The 10023-nt window shown below is 53.5% G+C and overlaps 1 protein-coding gene across 4 annotated transcripts in view; it reads right to left on the bottom strand.

Annotated features, from left to right (window-relative positions):
* Nucleotides 1–471: 471 nt before the first annotated feature.
* Nucleotides 472–10023, bottom strand: part of RNF216 (ring finger protein 216) — a 61662-nt gene continuing 52110 nt past the window's right edge. For 3 of the 4 annotated variants that reach the window (XM_072349031.1, XM_072349032.1, XM_072349033.1), the window contains exons 16-18: nucleotides 9786–10008; nucleotides 3559–3628; nucleotides 478–3209 (exon numbers count right to left, since the gene is read on the bottom strand). In XM_072349031.1, the coding sequence (XP_072205132.1) occupies nucleotides 2890–3209; nucleotides 3559–3628; nucleotides 9786–10008 (613 nt within the window). In that variant the 3' untranslated portion in view covers nucleotides 478–2889. Of the gene's footprint in view, nucleotides 3210–3558; nucleotides 3629–9785; nucleotides 10009–10023 lie in introns of all 4 variants that reach the window. The other variant, XM_072349029.1, reaches the window with a different exon arrangement.

Here is a 10023-nt window from a genome sequence, read left to right as displayed (position 1 = left end):
TCTCCTTCCTTCGGCCTCAAAGCAGTCACTGGATGGAGGCTGGGGTGCATTTTGTGATGCCCAGCAGCTCCCTGGATGCTCCAGAGCTGGTGTGGGTCAGAACTGCTCCTCCTGGGTGTTGGGGAGATAAAGAAAGGGGGGAGGAGGGGGGGGAGAAGCAAAGCATTCCATGCAGCGCATCCCAGAGCACGTGTGGGACCCCGCGCTGCAAACAAGGGCTGAGCAGAGGAAGGATGCGATTCCGCTGTTAGAAACAAGGCCAACATTAAAGCTGTGCAGGAAACGTCAGCACTTCTCGCCTTCAGCCCCGCTGAGCCGTGCTCACACCTCCTGGTTTCCATTTACAGGAGCGACTGGGAACCATTTTCTATTCCATTTCTCCCGACAGCATTTGGAGAGCATTAAGTTGGAGGGGGGGGGAATAGGGATGTGTCTGCTCCCCCCCCCATCCCATAAGCACAGCCTGGAGATGGAAGCCAGAATGCACAGATTTATTTACAAAAAAAAAAGGAAGAAAAAAAGAATCCAACTTACAATATAATACAGGGCACCTCTGTACACACGGAATATGACAAGGGTTTTTACTACCGGAAGGTAAAGAAAAATATTCCTTTATTTTATTTTCAATAAACCAACCTATTTGCTTTCGGCTTATCGTTATACAAAGTTGCAGAACATGCACGTCTTTACAGGGTTTCTTTCTTTTAACAGGACGTTTTGCTAAGTGCAAATACTAAGGTTTCTCTTCCCACCTTTAAGGCAAGTTAAATGGGACACCGCAATTAACCATAATGAGTACCTGGTAGAGGATACAGCCACGGCTCCTCCAGGGCAAGAGGGGACACAGCCGGACCAGGGCTTTGCTTTTGTAACAGAACAACCCAAACCAGCAATGGACTCAAACACGATTAGGAAGCACTGCTGGGCATCTCCCAGGCCGGAGGGAAGGAGCAGCCCAGGCACGGGGCACCATGGCTCTGCAGGGGAACAGCCCCATCCCTGCCCCCTCTCTTTAACCCTCCACGACTCTCCCTGCAGTGTGACATCGCTCCGGGGCAGCGGGATGAACCCTGTGCTCCAGGGAGGTGATGGTGCTGAGCCACAGACATGGGGACAGAGCCCCAGCCATGGGGGGACACCCCAGGCACCACCACCCCCATGCCACCTGCGTTGCCCCCTCACCACCATACTCTGTCCCTTTATCTCTGTGCTTCTCCCTGCCCAGGCTGAGATCCCAATGCAGCCGTGCATCTCTGCAAAGCATCAAAAGAGGGAACGGGGAGCCCAACTTTTGCTGTCCCTGTGCAGAGGGGGCACGCAGGAGCTGAACACGGCTGCTGCAGGAGAGCAGCAAAGGGGGCCACTGTGCCCGCGAGAGATCCTGCAGTGCTGCACCAACGCAGAGCAGATTCAGCCAGATGAGAGCTGCAGCAGAGCACTGAGTGCCACCTCCATCCCCAGGGCAGAGGCACTCTGAGCTCCCATCACCCACCTGTCAGAGGTGGGCAGATCTCAAGCACATCGGCCCTGGGGCTGTCTCTGGGAATTAACTAAGAAGGAAAAATAACAAAAATTGTATTAAAAAATAGATATAAGTGACAGCAGCAAGCGAATGCCACTGGGTTATTAATGCTAGAGACCATGGCACTGAGGGATGGGAACGCTCAGTAGGATGCATTCAACCCACAGGAAATGTCTGAGAACAGAAACTGAACTCTGCAAGGCAAGGAAATGCTACCTGGAAAACAAACACAGCCGGGGACACCTGGATGGTGGGACGTGGGGAAAGCCAGCAGGGAGCTGCGGCAGGCTGGTTCTCAGCAGGGGAGAGCAGGATGCAGCACAGCCCAAACAACCCGGGGACCATTGCACACGGGGTGGGTAAGAACCAGCCTGGAGCTCCTGCTGGGTTTGCCCCTCTTGCTGGGGCTGTCCCAGACACAAAGCACAGCCTCTGTGAGCAGAAGACGCTGGTGGTTACCAGCACTTACACCACAGCACACGTCACACACAGCTGCCTATTATTACCTATCCCTGACTGCTGCCAGAAACTGGCAGGGGTTTGGGATGCCCGCATGAGAACAGCGAAAGGAAGGCCATGTGCTGGATGCTGGGGGCAGCTTCCTGCTGGGGAAGAACACCTGAGCCCCCAGGAGGGGCAAATTGCTCTCAAGGATCGAGGTGGCCGAGTTTTCTGCTTCCTGGAGCCCTGAGATGGGACGTGGCTGTGGGCTGCAGGGCAAGAACTGAGCAATGAGATGTCTGCTGCATCCCCTCACTCCTTGCAGAGCGAGAAATGCTAAATACACTACGTTAACTTGGTTTGGAACAATTTATTTCTGCTGGGAGGTGTTAGCAGGTTACAGGGATGCTGGAGAAGATGGGAACCCCAAACCTTGGGCTTAGGGCAGCCGAGTCCCATTACCTTGTTCCTGAAGGTCTTACTCAGGTGCCAAGTCCCTCCTCCCTTCCCACAGGACTCAGGCTGTTGCAGCTGCTCTGGCCAGCAGGGAGGTTGGAGTTTTGGAAGACTCCCAAGGATCTTCTGTATCCCCTGAGCTCCACAAGTCTCATCTTCCCTCCCAGCAGCTGTCTGAATAGTCTTTGCCAAATAAAAATTAAAACAAAACAAAAAAAACCCAACAAAAAATAAAAGGACTCCCAACATAGGAAGAGACCTTGGAAATGCAGCACCAAGCCCTGTTGCAGCACAGGTTGAAATGTTTGATTGTAAAGGTCCGGAGAAGCTATAGATAAGGGTGTAGTGCAGGTGTGTGTGACTCACAGCAGCTCCCCTTGCAGCTGGCTATGGTGGGGGGCTGCAGCAGGACGGGTTGATGTTACCAGGGGGGGCTTCGTCCTGCAGTGACCAACACTATCCAAACCAGGTCAGAAGCGGTGCCGAGGCTGAGGGCCGAAGTGCATAGGCAAGTTGTGCTCCAGCTGAACGTTGATCTGGGGAAAATCATAGTTCACCCTCATGTTAGGCAATGGGGGCACGTAGGGGGCGGGGATGGGGCCGATGTTGAGGGGGATGTTGTTGTACATGGGACGGACGGGGGGCAGAGGGAAAGGAGGGTGCACGAAGGGGTAAGGAGGCATCCGTGGCTGATGGAGGTTCTGAGGAACAGGTCTGGGGATGACTTCGATTCTCTGCATTTTCTCCATGGGCTTCTCCACCGGAGGGCCGATCCGCTTGAAGCTGTTCTCTGCAGAGGAAGGAAGCGGAGGAACCAGTCACCCCCTCACCAACCTTGGTCTGCAGCCTCACACCCACCATCCCCAGCATGTTCCTCGAGCACTCTTGCCCCTTCTCCTCCCAGAACTTCCTTGCTCTCACTCCTCGCTTGGAGCATAGACACGAGGTTGGAAGGTTGGCTCCTTGCATCAGCAGCACAGCACGAGCACACTCTGCTTGCAGATGTGTGGGGCTGCTGTGGGGCAGCAGGAACAGCGTGATGGCTTGCATGCAGCGTGGGAAGAAGGCAGCAAACCCAGAGCTGGGAGCCCTACACTCTGCAGTCATCCTTGGTCTGATCTCAAAGCACAGCGACTTACCTCCATTTTTCTTCCTCTGCTCCTCTTCAGCCTCCTTCTGAATCTCCTGGATTATCTTCTCGTCATCCTCCTAGGAATCAGAGCGTAAAGAATCAGAATCATTCCTGCTGCAGCTGCTTTCTATTCTCTCAGCACAGCTTTTGGCATGAGTTTGTACAGGAAAAGAGACAAATTCAGCTGTGTCGTCTTTGTCCAGGATGCCCCACGGCCAACCAAAAGCAAGGCTGTGACAAGGGACTGCCATACGAGCGACGTGCACAGCGCCAAACTGGCTCTATGGAGTACACCTAAGAGGCTTAGATCAGCTTTCCTGGGAGATCACTGCTAAAATTCATCGCCTTGATGGAAACCAGAGAGCTGCAACCCAGCTCCGCCCATCCAAAGAGTTGCTGGAGAGCCGTTAATCTTCTCAATGGCAATCGTCTATTAAATATTTACACTGTGCGAGCACTTCTTGAGTTTTTGGCCCAGCAGCTGGAATTAACACAACTTAAATCCTGGCTCTAGTAGCTAAACGGTGCCGTAACGAGGCCATTTAGATCTTATCTGTAACTGTGAGGAGGACATAAATCACAGTACGCTGCTGTAATATCTATCCAGATGTCATAGCTGGAATATTCAGACCCATTGCTCAATGAGAAATTGAAAGCATCCCTCTGCCCATCACCTTTTCCTTTTTCTCAACCCAACATGGCAGCAGTCAGACCCAGGGTCACTATTAAGCATCAGGACCCGTAGCACTGCTGCTGGCACCTCCTAGATCAAGTCAAGGGAGCACAGAGAACAAAGCACTGGAAGAAGACCATGCAAGTCCTGAGCTGGCCGAGAAGGACACCCATGGGAGGCAGAGCCCCATTTTGAGCAGTGCTCTGGGACTGCATTACAAATACACTGCAAGTGCCTTTGGCACAGCCAGCTTCCCAGCCCACTGCACAGCCCCACGCGTGTCCGGCAGCACCAGAACGTTGCTGCTCTGCTCCCACCACAGATAAGGCTTCCCCGGGAGACAGAAGTTATCTTAATCTGCACAAAGCCACTGAGCTCAGCACCTCCCTCCCTTGGATTGCTCTTTGAGTCAATGGTTAAATGAAGCCCTTCCAGCACGTGGTATTTCATCCAAGCGGGTTGCTTCCACGGCCCGTTAATTACAGCCTATCCATCTCCATAAAAAGTGCTGAAGAATGGCTCTTGTGAGCCTGCATGGAGCTTCTGATCGCCCCATGAGCATCAGATTGCAGCTGGAAAGCAGCTGAGCCAGACAGCACAGCTCCTCACTGTCCAGGCAGTGCAGGGATGGCCCCAAAGCCTCAGGATCTGTTCATTTTTGTCTCAAGGAAATTGTTTTTCAACACCATTGGAAACCAGAGAGCCGCCTCTCCCATCCCACTGCTCTTACTGGAAACACCCACCTGTGGGCTGGTTGTTTTTTAAGCTCTATGGCAAGAAGATAACAAGCTCAACAGCACAGTATTCCCCCCACTCCATTCCCTCACACGGAGGTAAAAATCTCACCTTAAAGCCTAGAAATATGCAGGTTCTCTTCTACTTAAAGTTTGAGTCCAGAATTAGCTTTCTAAAGCAGTGCTTTCCAGATGCTGCCATCCTACTGCCATCAGAGTGCTACCAGCCACGGATCCATCCCATCCCATCCCATCCCATCCCATCCCATCCCATCCCATCCCATCCCATCCCATCCCATCCCATCCCATCCCATCCCATCCCATGGCTGCATCGATCCCTGTAGAAATCTGAGCAATCAGACACACCAACAGCACAGCTCCCTAGGACCCTCCTGCAGCAGGGGCCACTTGACCCCGGGTTACCCTGCAGCTGACCCCTGCACCACATTCAGCCCCACAGAGCCATCTGCCCGCACCCCCGGGATGCTGCTCCAATCACTGCAGCTCCTGGAGCGGAGCAGAAGCACAAAGCAGCAAACCCCCATCTGTCAGAGCTGCAAAGCGAGCCCTGTCCGCAGGGATAACATAAACCACATCACCCTAAGTGCAGAACCCATCTGCAGAAAGGGGCAGACCTCGCAGGCTGGGACCCATTAGTATCAGGGGAACAAAAATACACTGCACAACATGCACCTCCCTGCTTAGAAGCAGGAGCTGACACTGGGTTTGGCACAACGCACTGGGTTCGGTAGCTGCGGTATTTTGGGAAGACCCACATTCCAGCTGGAACAAAACAGGGAGAGGGATGCATGCAGGAGGTAACTGGGGGCTATTTGGAAGGACAGCTTGTGCCACGAGACCTGGCTATTGCATGCTGCACCGTCAGGAGCAAGAAATAAGCCTGACCCCTCTGCTTTTGCAGGGATTCATTTAGGGGCAAAGGGCCTGCACCAAAAATAAAGTTTTCTTTGCCACGCTCGGGCTGGTTTGGTGCTGATGTCACATGGCTTGGAGGCACCATTTCAAAAGCCTCCTGTGTCTGTTTGCTGAGAGGATTCCCAACCCTTCATAAGGGCTGGATTATGATTTTCATCACCCGCTCGCAGGCTGCATGCAAGGAGGCACTGATCCCATCGAGTTCACAGTCATCTTCCCGTCAGCTGCCTCGCCTACAGCAAAAAGAGATGAGGAAGGGAAAAAGCAGAGCCCTGAGTGCTGGGGGGGGCTGGGGTGTCAGAGCAAGGAGGGGTCCCTTGGCTGTGAGGGACAACACGCAGGGTGATGCTGCAGCACAGGAGGAGGGGAAAGGCGAGGGCTGCCACCCCTCCCTATCTGCAAGTGCTGCGGAAAGCAAGTGAGGTTATTTGCAGCACCTGCCACAGCGCTGACTGACACAACAGGGCCGTGCGTGCCCACACTGTGAGCAGCATCACACAGCAGTGAGCCAGGCACTGCCTGGTGCTGGAGGGCTGCACCCAGAGCAGAGCTGGGCATGGCCACAGAGCTGCTGGGAAACATGGGAGGAAGGAAATGCAGCAGATAATGAGAGCACTGCCTGCCATGCAGGGCCAAGCCTCAAACAGAACCAAGCCTCAAACAGGACCCCCCTGCCCAGAACAGCATACCCACAGAGCTTTGGAAAGCGCTGGTTTTAGCTGTTGTGCATCTCACTGCCTTCTTTAGTTATTAAGTGCTGGGGGAAAATGGCTGTTGCATTCAGCAGGGAGACCAGGACTGGGGCTGCTGTGGGCTGCACTCCCTGCCCGGCCTTCAGCAAGAGGCTGGGGGTACGTCTGCCACCGTTACCTCCCCCCACTTTCTGCCTTTCCACATATGTGTGGCCACAGCCGTTCCCAATCAGCTCGCAGTGATTTTCAGGCCAAAGGACTGCAGGGTTTTGTTTCAAATCATTCCCAGATCAGCTGCAGGGCAGTGGGGGCTGCTGGGGGCTGCTCCTGCAGTGCAGAGTGGGGACGGGAGCAGTGCTGCAGGGGGGGAGGAGGGTGGGGGGGAAGTGCAGTCCTTTTAGCAACAGCCATTGCTATTGGTGTGTCTTGACGGCTTTCTGGGCATGCCATGAATTCACCATATGCTTCTGATTAAGGCATTATAAAGCATGTTGGAAAGAAACTGAGTTTGGGGGGGTGTTTCCCCACCATTGCAGACTTCCCTTCAAACACTGAACTCGGTGCATTCCATGCATTTCCTCGATGCAGCTGCATTTTTGCAGTCTTTGTTCAGCAGCTCCTGGCAGCAGTGCTGGAAAGAGGGATAACTGCAAACAGCTCACAGTGGTCAGCCTTCCTTTCAATGATGGCTGTCCAGGAGTGCTTTTAAGGGTTACCGAGAAGTACATGATCAGCTTTAAAGCCAAAAAAAATGAAGCTGCAAAGCAGCATTATCAAGAGTTCAAAAATGGGTATTGAATTAAAGGGAATCCACAGGAGAGCAGAACCCAGCTATACCCAAAGCAGTCACAACGCATCAGTCAAACTGCAGCACGGGACCAGTGCACGCCACCTACAGTGTGCCATCAGCCTCAGGTTTGCTGCAGGACCAGCTCAGAAGCCAATGCTCGGCCCCAGATCTGCCGTTTAGCTGCAGAATCAGCTCTCGCGGCTCCATCCCGTGCTTTGCCCTGCAGCACATCAGACTTCATGCAGCCTCAGGGAGCAGGGAGGCAGGGCAGCACGTGCTGGTGTCCTGCAGAGCTGCATGGCTGCGGCTGAGCGCTGCTCGTGGTGCGATGGCTGAGCCTGGCTGCAGCTCCGAGCCAGCAAGCATCGCCTCGTGCTTGGGAACGATTACAGCGCAGGCAGCAGCCTCTCCTTACAAGCAGTCAGAAGGGTCTGCTTTATTCTCCCAAGATCACCGCAGACAAAGACGCACAGATGCTGCCGCTCCCCGAGTCTTTCACTCGGAACCCGAGCCGTGAATAGGTCCATTGATCCTTCATCAAGAATCGCTTCAGACTCAGAAAACCTTAAACGCCCGGTGAAGAACAAAGCCGCCCTATTTTAAAGAAACTCCAATTCTGCCTTCAATAATGGGGGATTAAACCCGGGCAGATTTTTCCACCAAAGTGTGAAACTACCCAACCCAGGTCTAACAAAGCTGCAGCCCGTGGCCGTGAAATAGAAACAGACGGTGCTCCTGGGGCTGCACCACCGGTCTGCTGTGAGCACAGCTCTGCAGAACAGCATCGGCCCATCAGCCCCTAAAAGCCACGTTTTGGTGCGCCCTCCCCATTCTGCAGCAGGAGGTGCTCCTGGGCAATGGGCTGCAAAGCCCACCAGAGGCAGGCCTGTCTCCTCTGCCTTTGTGCACACACTGAACAGGGCTGCAGCGACAGCAGATGCACTCTTCCCACACGGACAGCACAAGGCATCCACTGACCTCAATGGAATGAAAGAAATGGAACAAAAAGAGGAAATGGAAGCAAGGAAGGCCCAAGAAGATGCCATGCCAACAGCCCCGGGGTTGGACTGCATCACCCCGGACAAAGGACAGGACACTGCGATGGCATTTTGCAGGTTCACACTCACATCTCCCGCATCACCTCCTGCTCACAGAAAGCAGATGACCAGGAAGGACCGCCCCGCAGCCTCTAACAGCACCACTCACAGTGGGCAATGCAAACTGGTCTCATCATTTCACCCTGCCAAGCCAACAGCTGAGTTTCACGTTATTCTCTGCACTGGGCAGTCACCCTGCTTCAACTCCCCAGAAGACCAAAAACAAAGCAGGCAGTGCCAGCTCTTTGCTGACGGTGGGAAATCTTTCTCTGCCACAATATTGGTTAATTAGAGAGCTGGAAAGGGCCCGGTGACAGTGCCTTCTTTGTGCTGCCTGCTTATTTATTTATTTTAAAGTACAGTATGAGCTGTTTTGAGAGGCCCCATGTTTTCTCTGGCTCGGAACAAACGCCATTACTGAGCACAATCAGCATCCTGATGGGAATAAGGGACTCAGCATCACGTTGTGTCCCACTGGGAAACAGGGAGGGGGTGTGGGGCTGTGGGATGGCACAGCCATGTGTCCCAAATGGGGGTACCTGGAAGCAGGTGTCTCTGTTTAGAGTAACACTTCTCACAGACAGCACACAATACAGGCAGGCAAGCAGAGGACTAAGAAGCTTACTCTGGTAGAAGGAAGAGATGCAGTGCCTTTGTTTTTTGCTCCATACGAGCTCAGGATTGTGCACGTTCCCAACAAGAGATGCTGCGAGCAGGCTGGCAAGCTGCAGCATCCTGAGACAAAGAAGCACTGGAACAACCGAAGCTCAAAGAAGCTCTGAGAAAGCAGATCCACACTCACACTGCTCTGCTACTCTGCTGAAATTGGGAGATTCAGCTCCTGCCTTTGGATTTCTGGTACGGACAACCTCTACTCATAGAGCTGCTGCATGAAATCACCTCATCCCACAGCTACAACAGCACTACAGTGCAAAGTTTCAAGTTACTTACTACAGCTTCCCTCATAGCACAGTGGTGTTTCAGTTCTTCCTTTGCAGCTGTTGACAACAGCCGTGAGAACGGACACAATTGCAGCTTTGGCCCTTTGGCTCACAGGGGTTGGCAGAGAGAGAGAAGCAGATAAGCAGAGCTATGGGGCAGCAGGAAGACAGCAGGTGCAGAGCCACAGCAAACAGCAACCCGGATGCAAAGCTAGGAACAAGTTGTGGTCAGATGGGACTCCGTGCTGATGTAAATGTCACACTGCCTAAAAACACTCGCTTCCCTCTATTGGAAAGCATGCATTCCAATGGCACTGAAGGATAACTGAAATCAGAGCGCAAACTGCTCCCCAGCATCCTCCCTCACTTACTGTGGGATCCGTCCAGAGGGAGCACTTGGCGCAGTCCTGGCAGGGAGCACCAGGTGAGCGGGGGTGCTGGCAGAAGTGGTCGTAGCCATTGATGGCAGCCCGGCACAGGTAGCACATCTGTGCTCCGCAGCGGCACGACATGCGGTTGCAGCCCTCCGATTTGATCAGGCCGGTCCCACACTTGTGGCATTTTCTGATTCGAGCTGCTGTCATTTTCTCTTCTCTGCGACACAAAGAG

The sequence above is a fragment of the Excalfactoria chinensis genome, chromosome 14 (genome assembly GCF_039878825.1).
Source record: "Excalfactoria chinensis isolate bCotChi1 chromosome 14, bCotChi1.hap2, whole genome shotgun sequence".
NCBI classification, from domain to species: domain Eukaryota; kingdom Metazoa; phylum Chordata; class Aves; order Galliformes; family Phasianidae; genus Excalfactoria; species Excalfactoria chinensis.
This window is presented reverse-complemented; position numbering and strand designations above follow the sequence as displayed.